Below are 17,066 nucleotides of genomic sequence, written 5' to 3'. Positions count from 1 at the left end.
GCGGTTTACACCCCCGGCTTGCCTCCCTGTCCAACCAATAATACTGCTGCTGGTGACCCACTTATATCTGCGCTTCCTGCACAGCTCCCTGTTTGCAGCTCACCCACACGGCCATGACACACACACGCACACAGAGCCATGACACACACGCGTGCGCACCAGAGCCATGACACACACATTTTTATAGTAGTACTATTAATTTCAGGGCCGACTTTAATTTTAAAGGCAGGATTTTGGATTGGCAACCCCAAATGCCAGCTTTTAGTAAAGTCGTGATATTTAGATTTATTACGAGAGTAAATTGTACAGAGGAGGCTCTAGGAGTCTTAACTACTAAATTAATTATCATATTTATATTAATTCAAAAGAAGGCAATATTAGGCATAAAATCAAGTAAAACCAACCCCCTGGATGGATGTTGGCCTAGGTGCCCGCCTGTATAGCCTACGGCAGGAGCCACTCCTGATTAACTTAAATTCAAGAAACATTTCTAGTGCTTTATGCTTTGATATTAATGCTGCACCATATCTATACATTTTACACTGCCATCTGATTTACATGAAACATGGAATCAAATACTATTGCTCTTTACATAGGCTACGCAGTTACATTCATTACTGGAATATTCACTCATTACCAAAATGTGAAGTCATATAATCCTTCACTGCACCTTCAATAACGCTTTCCATAATATAGACCAACACTATGAGTTAAACTGTTGTAGGAACTCAACATGTGGTAAGGAAAGTAATTAAACATGACTTATCCCAAATGTTATGATCGCATTCTTGAGGTATATTTCGGTAATGACAATCTTTGAAAATAAAATAAATTAATAAAGTAAATAATTATATTTTGTTTTACAATAGCTAGCTTAGAGCTACTTTTTATCATAGTAATTAAAAAAACATGTCCCACTCATGTGCTTGTGAAATGTTACTGCATTTATAGTGACTTTAGACCCTACTAAGCTTACTCCAATAAAAATGTGTGGGTCAATATCATTTAAAATTTAGAATTTCGTGAGAATCACCAGCGCACATGCACACGCAGAGCCATGACACAGGCATGCATACAAACACACCCACATGCAGAGGGACTGTGGACTCTGCAGTCAGTTTGTCAATTGAGAGGAGCTTCACAACGACAATAACGATGACATCATCAGGGCGAGAGTGACAAACACCCCCACACAGCCTAAACGGGGGGGTGGGAGGGGCAGCACAGCTGGGGGTGGGGGGCACCCACACACACGTACCCCCGGCCCAGTCAGCCCCCTCCCCCTGGCCTCAATCACACCAGTTTCCCCTTAAGAAGTAAATCCAGGGATTAATGGATTTCCCAGCCAAACCTCTTAAATAGTTTACATTTTTTAGGTTGCATTTATTTTTTTGACAACAAGGTCGATGGCCGATCCGAGTCCCCGGCGTCACGGTGAAGCCTCCAAGACAAACCCGTAACAAGTACATGTGCACACACAGACAAACACACAAATAAAACAAGCTAAACAGCTGAGCGCACGGACGCCTCTGTGAGCCACACGCACGCCGACCTCACGATGACCCGGCAGCCCCGACGCCAATCCACCGGATCACAGCAAAGGCCGGCGACACTCCTCTACAGTCCACAACGGCAGGCCGCTGGGGGTGCTTACACTTACATTAAAAAACAAGACTGCGCTTCGGACAGAGGAGAGCAGGTTCTCGTCACGACCAGCGGGAGAACAGCCCGGCCGTATTAACATCAGTCAACAGATCACTGCGAGACAGAGAGCGAACCACCGCACGGCTGGGCGACGCCTCCCCCCCCACCACACACACGGCCATGACCCAGAAAGTCGGAGGAAAAAAGACAGAGGAGAGGAGAGGAGGGCCAGTTTAAACACACGTCTCTCCAGAGCCAAGCGCCAGACGTCTGGACTATAAACCATCGCTCTGCTTAACGCACTCTAACATCTCTGCTCGTCCGGCCCAGACCCCCCCCTCACTGATCCCTCCCTTTCCCAGTTTTCCCTCTCTAATCCTCCTATTCCCAGAGAGGCTCATCCCGGTGGAATTAACTCCAGCCGCCCACCCCTGGGGGCTATCCCATCAGCCACCTGGCAGCACGGCCAGCTCCTGCTCCCAGCGTGTGATCCTCTCTGCGACCTTTACAGTCCAGACAGACTGACAGAGACAGAGAGAGACCGACAGACAGACAGTCCAGAGAGAGAAAGAGAGAGAGAGAGACAGTCCAGACAGAGACAGAGACAGTCTAGAGGGAGGTACCAGCCTCTCCCCACAGGAGGACCAAGGTGGTCTAATCTACGCAGGTCGGGTCAGACGGTCTCACTCACCATCTTGATGGGCTTGTGCCGCAGGTCGGCCTCTGTCACGGGCACATCCTGCTCCTGGAGGCTCACCCCCCTGCAGGCCAGGAGCTGCAGCAGGGCGGTGTTGTCCCGCGGCGCCCCCCCCTCGCCCCCCAGGACCAGCCCGCACACCCGGCAGTACAGGTCCGAGGACAGCAGCAGCCGCGTGACCGGGGGCTTGATGTGCTCCTGTTCATACTGGTCACTGTAGAAGGGCTCTCTGAGCTCCTCGGGCACGTTCTCTGCACAGGGGAGAGAGAGGGAGAGTGGGTAAGTACATCAACCAATTAACCAATTTAGAGGAGATGGTAGGAGAGAGTGAAGATGAAACGGCCTCCAGGGCAGAAGGGAGGGTCCCGGCACCAGGCCCAACAAACCAAAATTCCCCGGTGTAACCCGGAGGACGGCACGAGAGAAAACGGTGCCGCATCTAAACGTGGAATGTGGTACACTGTCGGGCGTCTGAGAGGCGTGACGTAACATACATTTACAAAAATAAATATTGTGCGAAAGACGGGCCGTGCTTGTTGTTAAACACGACATTAGGAGGCAAGAATGCAGCGACAACAGGAATCAATGACGAGGAGGGATTGACGACACAGGGGCGTAACTGAAACCTCGCACTCCCAGCAAAGCAGCGTGCGTGCGCGTGTGCGTGTTTGGTTCAGCCAGCCGAGCGAGTTTCTAGGCCTGCGGTGCTGTAGCTGCTCCGGGTGTAGAGAAGGATCTCCACGTGGACTGACGCACATTCCAAGTCAGTCCCTACAGGCTCCCCACAGCACAGAGATCAGCCCAAAAACCCCACTAATCGATCGATCAATCACCCTTTATTCACACAGGGAAGCCTCAGTTGCAGAGGGCCCTGCTACACAGTCAGGAGTTGAATCAAATGAACGCCAGAAAACACACAGTGGACACGTGTATATAAAACATACAAATCAAGATCACCCCACACACCACGATACAGCAGCCTGAGCTATACCTCTCCGCACTCCTGCTCTCATCACACTCTTGTTAAACTCTGCTTCCTGACGCCCCTGATCACTTCTGTTCAGTCAGCACTTCGACCTTCTTACAATGACATCTCCGATGCCCCCCCCACCCCGTGGCACACGCCTGGGACAGACCTCTGTCACGCCCGTCAGCTCGTGTAGCATGTGCGCTGCCTGTATTTACTGCACTTTATAAGGCTTGGAAATGTTTTCTTGTGAAAACCGAGTCGCCCCAACAACAACGGCCGACAACAGGGCTGCGAATTAGAACCGACTCAGGGGTCCGCCGGTCTGCGTTTCCCGTGGGAAAGAGACTGCTGCTGGAGACATTACTGAGGGAAGGTCACATCCACCTTGTTCATGAGAAAGAGGGAGTGAGAGATAAAGTCCCAGTCGGAGGGAGAGGGACGTCCCAAGCTGCAGCCTTGGACTCGAGGACGGGACGGCTCCCCTTTACTCTGACACACACGCGTGTTCTGTAACTTTCCCAGAAGTAAGAGAGTGTTCACGGGGAGGGTTAAGCGTCTGATCGGTCAACTTCAGGAGATTAGCTGGAGGTCAAAGGGCAGATTTAAGATGGTGTTCTATATACATACTCTGTGTGTGCACTCTCTCTCTGTGCTGAAATCGATGCCGGACAGCCTGGAGACGTTGCAGCCACATGGGCTGCAACGTCTCCAGGCTGTCCGGCATCGATTTCAGCACAGAGAGAGAGGACTATGCATAAAAGCAGGTCAGTCCTGATCTCCCCACACCACACAAAAACACCTGACGAGCCCCAGAGTTCACTGGGCTCCATGGCCCGATGTGGGGGTCTGCTCAACGGTAGGCGAATAAGGAGCATCATAACCGCAATAGTGACTGACCGCATGGCCGGCTGGTTCCCTGCACTGGTTGAAGCAGTGATTGAAAATGCAGAGAGACAGAGACAGAGTGCGAGAGAAAGTAGAACTACACATCACGCCTGGACCACGCGAGACAGCCAGCAACGCAGAGGGACGGAGCGCCCTGCCTGTCACACTGAGCCGTCCTGACACACGCGGCAGGATTCGGCCCCAACGGAGACGAGAGAGACAGCCGCCCTGCCTTCACACTCGACTCCATCAATCACAAGTGAACACAGAGGCATCAGGACACCCCCGGGCTCACGGGTCTCCATCATCCAGCTGAGCAGTCACGTCTACAGGGGTTAAGCGATGCGATGGGAGGGGGTTTCCACAGCGCTGCAAGCCCTGAGGGACGCTACGTCCTCTCTATGCCCCCATCACCACTGTCCTCCTACCCCCTGTGACCCACATCCACACAGCGCAGCGCCAAGACACCGAGTCACAGACACCGAGACACCAGACCCAGGAGTCATCAGGGATAATCCAGGGAGATTAGGAGGCCAGACACACACACACACAGCACACACAGTACACAGACGAGAATGCATATACACACACATAGCACATCTATACACACACAGCACACACATACACCGACCAGCCATACCATTATGACCACCTGCCTAATATAGTGCCGCCAAAACAGCCCTGACCCGTCGAGGCATGGACTCCACCAGACCTCTGAAGGTGTGCTGTGGTATCTGGCACCAAGACGAGCAGCAGTCCTGTAAGTTGCGAGGTGGGGCCTCCATGGATCGGACTTGTTTGTCCAGCACATCCCACAGATGCTCGATTGGATTGAGATCTGGGGAATTTGGAGGCCAAGTCAACACCATGAACTCGTGATTCATCAGACCAGGCCACCTTCTTCCATTGCTCCGTGCTCCCTGACTGGTCTGCGGCTACGCAGCCCCATACACAACAAACTGCGATGCACTGTGTGTTCTGACACCTTTCTATCAGAAGCAACATTCACTTTTTCAGCAATTTGAGATACCGCTTTTCCTTCCTTGGACACTTTTGATCGGTACTGACCACGGCAGACCGTGAACACCCCACAAGAGCTGCAGTTTTGGAGATGTTCTGACCCAGTCGTCTAGCCATCACAATCTGGCCCTTGTCAAAGTCGCTCAGATCCTTACGCTGCACATTTTTCCTGCTTCTAACACATCAACTTTGAGGACAAAATGTTCACTTGCTGCCTAATATATCCCACCCACTGACAGGTGCCATGATAACGAGATTATCAGTGTTATTCACTTCACCTGTCAGTGGTCACAATGTTATGGCTGATCGGTGTATATATACACACAAAGAAAAACTTTATCCAAGGGATTACAAAAATAAAAGCCCTCCTGTCTGCACTTAGAGCTAAAACATCACCATGTATGTGTTTGTATGTTTGTTATGTATTTTTGTCAGATGGGTCATTTGTTAAAATGGTTTCCCCACGTGCGTATGGGGGATATCTGAACACGGCAGCGTACATTCACACGTACACGTGGGGTCTGGATGCAGCTCACAAATCTGAAACAGAAATATACACATCTACTTGTATTTATGATCCCAGTCTCGCTGTGCGGTTTCTCTGCATCTCCCGGGGGAGGATCACACCTGCACAGTCGCCGCTCACGGGCACATCCTCCCCGCCATGCCGTGTCACCTGCCTGTGATTCACACACAGTCCGTCCCCGGGGCGCAGCGTCAGGTGACTGCGGTGACACACACACACTCGCACACACCATTAACTCCCCAAGAACCTGCTCTGCCTGCCTGACTACCCTCTCAAACACCCCCCATCCCCCCCGCCCCACCCACACAGGCCAGTCCACTGACACACAAATGCGAGAGTCAGGGCAAAACCTTGTCCCACAAGGAAGCAGAAAAGAAGTTGCATTTCTTATCCTCCCATTTCTTTCCCTTGTCAGGAGTCGTTCTGGAGAAGCTGTGGCCTGATCATCCCCACGTCCCCCTCTCTCCATCTCACACAGCAACACACTGATGCTGCCCAAACGGGTCTTGCGTTTTGTGGTTCCGGTTCTTTGACCTTCGCCCTGCGAGGATTCTGTTCGTGTGGAGTTTGCGTGACAGGAAAACTGTCAAATAAAAATGTAGTGAGTGGATGGGAAGTCCCTACATATACGGCAAGTTTAAAATGTGTGTGTGTGTGTCAGAGAGAGACACGCAGGGACAGAGGGAGAGAGGGAGAGAGAGTGTCCCGATGACATGTCAGCCACTGCGGAGGGGCTTTGAGCTGTTGTCCACAGGGCACTAGAGCAAAGATGCCAATTTTGGGGGATGACCAGACAGTCATGAACCACAGAAGCCCTGGTGGGGGGGACACGCACCAGTTCCTTTTTTTTAATCATTTTACATTTTCAATCACCATGGTTCTGTCCGAGACGGAACAAAAAAAAAAAAAAAAAAAAGATGCATTTAAAGGGGAGAGACATTCAATGCTGCAGACAAAGAGGCCTTGTCTCCTCTGAGAGACTCGGCTGCACATTAATTCGGGTTAACCAGGGGGTCGGTGCTCTGAAATAATCTTTTTTTTTTTTGCTTTCCTTCACCTCTCCCCTCTCCGCTACTGTGATTTTAATGCTGTCCTGTAGAGGCAGCGACCTAAGGGACTGAACTGGTCTGGACTGGACTGCTGCAGAGTCACTGACTGGACTGGACTGCTGCCTGACTGGACTCTGGTGGACCCGTGCCACTGTCCCACAGCCAGCTCCACACCCCACAGTGAGAAATTCAAAGAAACAACACGGCAGCAGAGTCACAAAGCCAACACCCCAGTCCTGGGGGGACAGCGAGAGAGACTGTTCTCTCCTTCAGAAACACCTCAAAAGAAAAACACCCTAAGTTGGGCTGACCTTTCCCACAATGCACTGCTCCTCCCCGGGAACAGAGGCAGGTGAGAGGGAGCCTTTGGGAAATTAGGGAACAGCAGCCCATTCTGGTGGCAAGCAGAGAAGCGGGGGGAGTGAAAAACGAGGGAGAGGGGTGTGAAGTTACCGGAGTGTGCGTCTGTGGAGGTGTGTGCATGTGTGAGAGTGTGTGTGTGTACGTGTGAGACAACACGCGTGCACAGACTCTCCTCGCTGCCCCTAACGGATGAGTCCAGACACACAGAGCCAAACTCATATTATAAGCGCACACATTACAAAATATAAATAAATAAATATAGGGACGCACAAGTACTCCACAGAAGGAATGCAAATCAGCATGCAAACCATCCCCTGAACTGGTCCGACACGAAAGTGGAGAGAGACGGTGACGTCATTCTCATGCGCGCGTGTGCGTGGGCTGAGCAGCAGAACCAGGGTCTCTGCAAACTGAAAATCTCAACTACATTTCTCTTTTTTTTTTTTTTTTTTTTTGAGGCCCCATTTCTTTCTAATTAGCTTTTCCTTCAGTTGCAATTACACTGCAACTCGGACACAGGGACTCGACTCGTGGCTTCGATCGATGGCGCTTTGGGTCACTTAAGTCCTCCAAAGAGCCGATTTAATGAGCTCCTGGTTTCATCCCGACATGACACCGTCACCAGACCTGGCGTGGACGAGCTGTCGCAGTTTGTGTCGTTTACACACGGCGAATCTTAAGCCTGCAGTTATGTTATATTTTTATGAGTTAATTCCCCTTTTCTACAGGAGTGAAAGAGGAGCACAATGCCCATGAAAGCCTGTTTGCTTTTCCTTAATCCTATGCTATACACACACACACACACACACAGAGGCAGGGCTAGACAGGGGAGACACAATGATGGTGTCTGAGTGAGTGGCGCTCAGTGCGGTCAGCCGACTGCAGGATCACAGACGCACAGCAGGGACCACCACGGGGGAGGGGGAGGTAGAGACCCAAAGGAAAGGAGGAAGGAGTTGAGGGAGAAAGTAGGAAGAGACAGGAAGGGGAGGGAGGTGCTGGAGAGAAGGGGGGGTGAGAAAAGTATAAATAGAAAGCAGGCGATTAAAAAAGAAAAAAGGAAGGTTGGGAAGTGAAGGAGGCTGTTTGTTTTGCTTCTCTTTCCCATCTGTGTACTTCCTGACGGGGGGGTCGAAGGTCAACATGGCTTTCCAACACGGAGCGCCTGAGCTTTCAGAATGCAGGAAGGGTTCCTGTCGGATGGAATTAGTTTAACTTTTGTAAACACAAACCCCCAAATGACAAGAAGAACAGGAGGAGACACAGATCGCTACAATGCCACTTTGGGGGCGTCGTCAAATGACGGCAGTAACATCAATTATTTGTCTCGTCTCCCCCCCCGTGTGAGCTCTGTACCCCCACACATCGGTTGGACCCCGCCCAGGACCGCTCCAGACGCGGCAACACCTCCGTGCCGGTACCACGCGACCCGTGAGCGGGACCGACTGCACTGGCTGGAATCCCTTCTGTGCCTCTGGGTTTCTGTGCACTGATACTGTAGGCCCCCCGACTCCCGTGCCGTTACCCTGTCCCCCTGCCGAGTGGCACTTCGTGGCGTTCCAGTTGCCAACGAAGAGCGGGGACTACAACTCAACACCGCGCCGTTGGATTCCCTTCGCTTTCATCCACATCAAACATAAAAACAACCTGTGCACGTGACAGGAATTTACATACGAAAACAAACAAAGGAACGGGATCAAAAAGCTCGATTCTGCAAGGAAGCTCAGAGCACGAGAACACGAACGGGACAGGAAGCGGCGCCGAGGCATGATCCGGATCCTTCGGGATGGATCGCAGGCCCCGCCGAGACCCAGTCAGGTTCCTTTACAGCACAGCGTCCCCACAACCGGCCTCAGCTCCTGTCCGTGTGGCACCACTCGACACCACTGCAACACGCCCGCGATGGCATCTCACGCACCCTACTCCCACTGCGCTCAGGGCTGCCAGTATCGTTTACTCCGCGCCTCTTGTTCGCCCGGATCGGCCCTGGCTCAGGGAAGTGCAAAGAATTGTGCGTTTTGACAATACCTCCATTGTGTTCCCGGAGAGAGGGTTAGAGGGAAAGTGGTTTTATTACACTTAAGATTGTGCCTACGTGGAACATTGTAAGTGAAACCATGTCAGTCACCTCGGAGGAAGGCATCTTCATCATAACTATAATAACTACAACAACACAGGCCCCCTAATTTACCACAGCACAGGTTTGAATCCAGGTCTCGGTCTGCCGGCACCTGTGAGTGAGACCAGCCGACACCAGACACTGGATGTGTTATGAGCTTGGTGCCTCATGCAGAATACATTTGCATAGATAAGACACTTGGAGTTCAAATAGTATTAAAATACATATTTGCCTTCTGCTTCATCAGCGAGATCAGTGTCAGAGCCCTGGCACCTGCAACACTCAACTGGGTCCGCCAGCAAAACGGCCTCTCTAATCTACACTCCCGACGGATTAGGACAGGGTGCCAGGGGAGGAAATAAGTGTGGCACAACTCTCTGTAGCCCACTGGCGGTGCGACGCTAAAATCCGTACCCCACCACCCTGCATTTTTGGGAGTTATTCTGAAGGCCTGAGCTCTTCAATGCAGTCTACCCTGTGCCGGCGTGGGTCACGGCAAGAGACCGGCACGATCACCGCCACTTGTCTCCCGTCTCCCGGTCAAAACAGAAAGCTGCTCTCCAGCTGTAGCCTTCCAGTGAAATGGCACGAGACTCCCGGCTCTAATGTCAGAAGCGTCCGACTCACTGTACAGCGCGATTGGATGGCCCTGGCCCCAGCAGAGGGCGTTTGTTTACTTTCCTGACGGCTCTGCCAAAACCACTGGACTGAAGTTCCGTCCAAAAATAATAGGGTCTGAGCTCCGGGCGGCCGCTCCGGGCTTCCCCCTGGGAATTTGCTTTCAGGAAATCTCAGCAACGGCCAAAGCCTGGCCCAAAGAGCAACTCTGGGATGAACTGGAACAGAGAGCTGCTTTTAGGCACGGCGCCTTGGTGCAGTGTGGCGCTTATTGAAGTGGACGTCGGTGTACCGGACTGTACTGTACTGTTGTGTATGCTTCTGTGGTGACGGGGCGCTATAAAAACAATGCATTAGACAGGATTATTGTTCGCTGAAACGCTAATGCCGACCGCATTCCCACTCTGCCCAAGCCCACGGAGCAGCACTGGCGGGCCCCACCCCGAGCAGACACCGCCCCGGCCGGCACTCTCTCATTATTATGGTAGTCAGCTTAAGAGGGGAAAGCCACGAGGCGAGGTGGAACCGAAACCGGGTATGCAGTCAAACATTCAAACATCCAGCCGGCCAGTCCTGTTCTGCACCACGGAGGAGCAGGACAAACCAGAAACAAACACAGCGACACCCGAGCACCGTCCCTGCACCCCAACACGCCACGGACAGAAACCGCATGTCAACACTGCCGTCACTCGCTCAGCCCGTCGGGCGGCTCTGCTCAGTGCCGGCGGGAGCGACTAACAGTTTAATGGAGCGACATTTGCCTTTGTTTGCTTAGCGGCTGAGTCATTTTCTCAGTGTGACTCTGGCAGGTTTTTACTTCACTGACGCATACATACACACACACACACACATATATATGAAGGCATGTACTTAAACATACAGAGGTAATGGAAATTATTCACACCCTTCATTTCATTAGAATATACGTGTGTGTAAATGTGGGGCAGATACTCTGAGGATTTCTACAAGCAGAGGATTGAACACAGAAACAGAAAGTCAGTAAATGGAGCCCCAGTGTTAGTCAGTGCCAGGATAAAGAACAGAGCGAGGAGAGGAAGGGAGGGGGGGAGGGACGAACTAATTAAGCTAATTAGACACTGCCACAGAGAAAGACCAAGAGAAAAGAGAGGAGAGAGAGACAGCAAAGAGGGAGAAAGGGAAGAGAGAGTCAGACAGTTGACACCTACAGTGACAATTGAGGGAGGGAGAGAGAGAAAAGAGAGCTAGATATATGGGGGGGTGGGGTGGCAGAGAGCTCTCCTACATAGTCCAGAGCCCTGATCTTATCTCATTTCATTACAGGCCACTTCTAATGCCCTGCTGTGTTCACCGAGGACTCGACTGCCAAGAGCGAGAGAGGGAGAGAATAAAACAGTCAGAGAGAGAGAATGTGGATGAGGAAACGATCCCAGTCTATCAGAGGACTGCGGGTAATTCAATAGAGGACAGAACAGTAGCTCTTTCTCCCGAAGGCCATGGGCCGCCAGGCTGTGCAATCGTTACACCAAACATTTCTCCAGCCGTGCATTTCCTTTTAACAATGTTTAAACTGGACACGATGCCTCGGGTGGACAACTCACATGCACACGCACATGCACACGCACACCTCTTATATGACATCCGCCTTATTCAATTTCGTCAATAAATAGCTGACCGTTAACCAGAGTAAACAAATGTTTAGGGCCAGCAGGGCAATCTGCCACCACAGGCCACGTCCCCAACGCTGCACGGCTCGGAGCCCACGCCCCTGTGTTTACTGCCCTCGGAGCACTTAAGAGAAAGAGTGAGAAAGAGAAAGAAAGGTGGACAGGAGGGGGAAGGGAGGGAGGCAGGAAGAGGAAAGGAAAAAATGAAAGAAAAGCAAGCATACACAAAACAAACAGTGCAGCCCGTTGGCTTCAGTGAGGTGTTTTCTGGCGGGCGAGACGGGCGCGATGGGCACACTACAGGCCCCTGCCACGCTGCGGCACAGAAACGCAGCGCCAGCACGGTCACTAAGAAATTGACATTTTAGGGGATGGAAAAAACTAAACAAAGAAAACAAAGAAAAAGGAAAAACTGAAGCATTTGTGAGCTCAGGCGGACCCTGCACGTACACCAATCACATCCACTGTTCAGGACTCAGCAAAAAGCACCCGGCCCTGACTGGACAGTAATTAAATAAGTGCACAACAGCAGCTGACATCTGCGGAGGCGAGGTGTGCCCCATTCCTCTCCTGGGCTGCTAGTGATGACGTCATCACGCCCAGTCATGTTTCTGGGAAGAGCTGGCCGTGCCGTCAGGAAGGACCTCGGCAGCAGACCTGGCTCAGCGAGATCCTCTAGACAGACACGGCGCTTTCTTTCTACGCAGCGTGACCCTGAACGTCTGAGCAGATCCCCACCTCCTCGTCCCAGTGAGGGGGGGCACAGACAGTGCTCCAGAGCTCTGTGCCGGAGCCGTGCCAAGGCCAAGGCGTCTGCGGAACGCTACACAAGACGAGTCTGGCAGGTTCTTCCACCGGCCTTGCTTTTGTAAACAAGAAATGGAAAAGATAATAGAACGCGTCACGCAGCTCAGGGGCGCTCTGTGGCGACGCCTTGAAGCGTCCTACAGAGACGACAGCGACATCAGCAGGGGCAGGAACAAGAGCAGCCGCGGGTCTGCCTTTCTTGATTCGGGCACCACTCGAGCTGCCGTGCCCCGACCGGCACTGAAGCTAGCTGGGACCCACCGAGCCCTTGCTTCACCAGAAACAAACAAAAAATGGATGCCGACCGGAGTGGACGCGAAGCTCAGGCAGACACCAGAGCAGAGGCCGGTGAGAGGAACCGGCCAGACTGACGACCGCCGCTTCCCCCACAGGAGCGCCGGCCTGTCAGGAAGGCAACAGAGTGCCAGAGGAACCGGCTCGATCGATCTCACGGACGGGACTCCCTGATGGAGCCCAGAGAGCGCGCTGCGAGATGAGCGGACCGCAGCAGAGCCGTGTGGGTCTCGAGGCCTCGGCGCCTCCCGCTCCCCTCTCGGCCACACGGTGACTCTCTGGGGAGGTTTCGGCTACCTAGAACTGCCCCAGCACCAGGTCTGCTACATAAGCTTCTACACAAACTACCTCGCACACGAAGTCCATACAATACAGTGCAAACAACACAAACAACGCAGCACAAAGCGCCGCCACACAATCCACCTGGTTCAGGACAAACCTGTGTTCAAGACCGGCCACCATCGAAGGCCTCCCGAGGAGCCAGGAGGCCTCGACCAGCCGCCCGTAACCCGTCTCGTCTCCTAGCCTATCCTCACGGACCCCCACCCCCCCGCCCCATCTGGCGCATGTGTAATTTCCAGAACACAGCAACATGTATCCCGGGATCCCACGCCACATTCCCGTCCCGGGGCAGCAGGCCAGCCCAGCCCCTACACTGCGCGGAGCCGAGCAGCGGCTGGGACACTCCTCTGGTTCTTCTGGTTCCGCTCGTTTGCTGACAAAACATCTAAGCCCAAGGGGTGCAATCACAGCTACTGGGCAAAAACTTCAATATTGGGGAAATAATATTGTAAACCAGCGTTTGAAGGATGCTTTTTGGTTTTTATGGAATTGATTTGCCATTTTCCAAGCCTTTCTTCCTGTGGCTAACCGGCAGGCTTTTCAGGCTGGGACTAGGCCTCAAAGCCCACCACATTTCCACCAACCCGAGGGATAAACACACAGGCCAAACACAACAAAGACCTCATCCTCTTGGCACAGTGCGAGAGACGAAACAGCCCTGCTCCCATCTGCACAGAAGGGACTCTGAGCCACACGGCGGGGAGCTGTCGAGTCCGACAGGAGCGCCGATCGAGCTCATTGATCCCGGAGGATTTTAAGTCATTTAACGTTAACCAGCTCAGGGGAGGGCGGCGGGCCGGCCGCCTGTTAAACATCTGGACATCTTAGCAAAACAGATCAATAGCGGCAGCGAGACGCACAGTGCGGTCGCAGCCTTCGAGGGGGTCCTAACTGGGGCGGCTCTCATTCTGGGATTGGGCAGACCAATCGCAATGTCCCGGTCAGCGGAAGTCTGCGTTAAAAACGTGCAAACGAATCCCATCATCAGTACGATCGTCCCAGCAGCCACATGTTGGAGTTATCAGCATAGTGTAAACCACAGCACCAACCCAAACCGCCGGCCCGTGTTGTGTGTGTGTGTGTGTGTGTGTGTCCCGTCTGTGAAACAAAATCAGTGCTTGATATTTAAGCCTCAGACCCCTCTCCTGTTCTGAGAGCAGCCGTCACCTGCCCAGCGCCAGTGTGCGCTCAGAGTTTGGTAGGAGGTGGTGAACATCTCCCTGTGGCCTAATATTTAGGATTTCCCGTTACATAAAGCAGCTCTGGGACAGAGAGGGGTGGTGGCGGTGATCCCCAATGAAACACAGATCAATTAGAGGAGAGGAGAGGAGAGGAGGAGGCCTTTGAATGTCCTGCCACCGCCGCACCTGCCATTCCCCGAGGAAACATTCTGGTTTTTAGAGGGGTCAGGATTACTGCGCTAATCATCATCATCATCATCACAACAACACTTTTAAACCAGTGTGTGACGTGCAGAGATACAACACTAAGACATAAACAGATATGACGTGATGCTCTGCTAGAGCCCAGAGGAAAAACACCTCCTCTCTGATCCCGAGCAGGGAAGCCGCTCTGCTTAACAAAGGGGCCGACTGGGGCGGGGGGATTAGGTCTTGAACCCGCAGTTTAGATCTACCCTTTCCTTCTATGCAAATCTGACCGATCCATCTGTCACAGCCCCGCGTCCCTGATATGTAGCCTGTATACATACATACATACATGATTAGCAAGGCGTGTTGCTGGGGATGCCTGTTGTCCTGCTGTGCTGTGCTGGGGTGTGTGTGTGTGTAATAAATCGCTACCATATGTGCACCTCTGGACAGGGTGCGTTGTGGACACACTCGGGCGGCATTAAGGGATAATATCGCAGCCTAGGCCTCAAACTCGGCAAAGGATTGGTGTTTAAAATGTCGAGGTTGTAACACATCATCACACCCACATCCCCCGCAGCACAACAACACAGCCACGTTCACCATCACGCAACACGCAGCTCCCGTCTAAAGCCACCAATTAATCAATTAACAGCAGCCTAATAATCGCTGAATCGAGTATCGAGTGCCAGGTATTAGAACGCAACAAAGTAACAAAAGAATGACGCAAGGATGACGGTTATTGATATAAAAATGACAGCACACCATCTAACACACCGTCTACACACTGAATCCGCCGCTGTCTCCACATCTAGATCCATCTTAACGCAAACTGGCAGCTGTTAATTATGTAGGTGGTCAATTACGCGTGTACGGCGACACACACACACACACACACACACAAGGACATGTGTGTCCCGTCTCCAGGAACATGCGTGTCCTTTGTGCCCGAGAAAGCGCTGATCCTCCGGGACACAAAGCCACCGGAGACAATACAGCAACCCAACGCACACAGTGACACAGTGACACACCGCCGAGCCGAGCCGAGCCGAGCCGAGCCGACACCTCCACACGAACGGCACCGGCCCGGGGTGTCAGCGCGGTGTCAGACAATACCGGCCAGACCCAGGCAGGGAGAGGCGAGACAAGGGTTAATACCAACAATAATAACAGTAATAAGGAGGAGGAGGAGGAGGAGAAGGGTGATGAAGGCTCCCCTACCTGCATTGCCGTAGGATTTCGCCAGCAGCCAGCCCAGACTGGCGCACACCCGGGCCCGCTGGAAGTCGTACTGATCCAAAGGCTTGATCTCCGGCACCAGGAACGTCTTCCTCATCGCATCTGAATCCACCATAGCAAGACCAGGGCCGGGAGCCGGGAGGGAGGGAAGAGAGAGGGAGAGAGGAGAGAGGGAGGGGGATCGCGAACAAAAATGGAAGGAAAAATAGAAACCGGGGCCGGCCAGCTATTCCATGGGCGCCGGGGGCAGAGCTGAGGGGCGCCGGGAGTCGGTCGCTGGCTCTCGGCTCAAGGCAGGGTCATGAGGCGGACAGATGCGGCCGGGGATCCAGGTGAGGGGAGGGGGGACGCGGCTGCCTTTCAATCCGGGTCCGCTGAGCAGAGTCCCAGACGGCGCCCGTGTGTCTGTCTGTCCGTGTGTCCGGCGGTGCACGGCGGCGGTGGGGCGGCAGGGCAGGTGTCACTGTGCGGCGTCCATGTTTCCAGCGCTGCTGCTCCTGCTCTCCGCCGCGGATCCGCTGGTGTCTCCGGAGCGCCGCCCGCCTCCACAGCCCAGGTGCTCCCGGCGCCCGTCACTCAAGCCGCCGCCGGCCAATGGCGGAGCAGGGTGGGGAGTAGAGGGGCGGGCCCTGGCGTGTGACGCGGCCGCCGGGCTGCTGCTCCCGCTGGGCAGGTGAGGCTGCGGGGCTGTGCTGTGCGGGACTGTGCTGTGCGGGGCTGTGCTGTGCTGTGCGGGACTGTGCGGGACTGTGCTGTGCGGGGCTGTGCTGTGCGGGACTGTGCTGTGCGGGGCTGTGCTGTGCGGGGCTGTGCTGTGCGGGACTGTGCGGGACTGTGCGGGGCTGTGCTGTGCGGGGCTGTGCTGTGCGGTGGGGGACTGTGCGGGGCTGTGCGGGTACCTGGGATGAAGACGTGCGTTGTTACAGTTCGGTGGATATAGCGCACATAAAGGGATGAAATGGCTTCTGAAACCCTCTGAGACACACACTGACGTTGCCAGAAAAGTGTCCACAGCCCCATCTTTGACCCATTTAATATATTGCTCATTATTTTCCCACTGTACTACTGCTGGCCAGATGGGTATTATTATTATAATTATTATTATTAATTTGTAATCAGAATATTGTTTATATACAGTCTGTCAGTGTGATCCTGTGAGAGTGAGTGAGTGTGTGTGAGGGTGTTTTGTGTGTGTGTGTGTGTGTGTGAGTGAGTGTGCAGGTAAACACCACAGCGTGACATTGACCCGTCTCAAAGGTCGCCTGTTAAACAAACACGTCGACTGCACAGGGACCTGGGAAGCAGAAGTCTCTCACAGTGCAGGCTGGCGTTCTGCTTTTACTGCCTTTAGTGGGAGGCATCGCCATCATTCCTCAGACCTTTAACTTTCACCAACATCACGTAAAAGTGCTCGACAGGTCCGGGAGTCTGTTCGAGGACTTCCGGGGTGTACTGCTCAACCTCCCTTGCTCATCGA

The 17,066-nt window shown here is 53.2% G+C and overlaps 1 protein-coding gene across 4 annotated transcripts in view; it reads right to left on the bottom strand.

The window, feature by feature from the left end:
* Nucleotides 1-16,131, bottom strand: part of camsap3 (calmodulin regulated spectrin-associated protein family, member 3) — a 34,901-nt gene extending 18,770 nt beyond the window's left edge. For 3 of the 4 annotated variants that reach the window (XM_066707809.1, XM_066707810.1, XM_066707811.1), the window contains exons 1-2: nt 15,572-16,130; nt 2,336-2,592 (exon numbers count right to left, since the gene is read on the bottom strand). In XM_066707809.1, coding sequence (XP_066563906.1) covers nt 2,336-2,592; nt 15,572-15,704 — 390 coding nt within the window. In that variant the 5' untranslated portion in view covers nt 15,705-16,130. Of the gene's footprint in view, nt 1-2,335; nt 2,593-15,571 lie in introns of all 4 variants that reach the window. The other variant, XM_066707808.1, reaches the window with a different exon arrangement.
* Between the last annotated feature and the right edge of the window lie 935 nt (nt 16,132-17,066).

Source organism: Amia ocellicauda, chromosome 7 (assembly GCF_036373705.1).
Source record: "Amia ocellicauda isolate fAmiCal2 chromosome 7, fAmiCal2.hap1, whole genome shotgun sequence".
Taxonomy (NCBI): Eukaryota; Metazoa; Chordata; class Actinopteri; order Amiiformes; family Amiidae; genus Amia; species Amia ocellicauda.
This window is presented reverse-complemented; position numbering and strand designations above follow the sequence as displayed.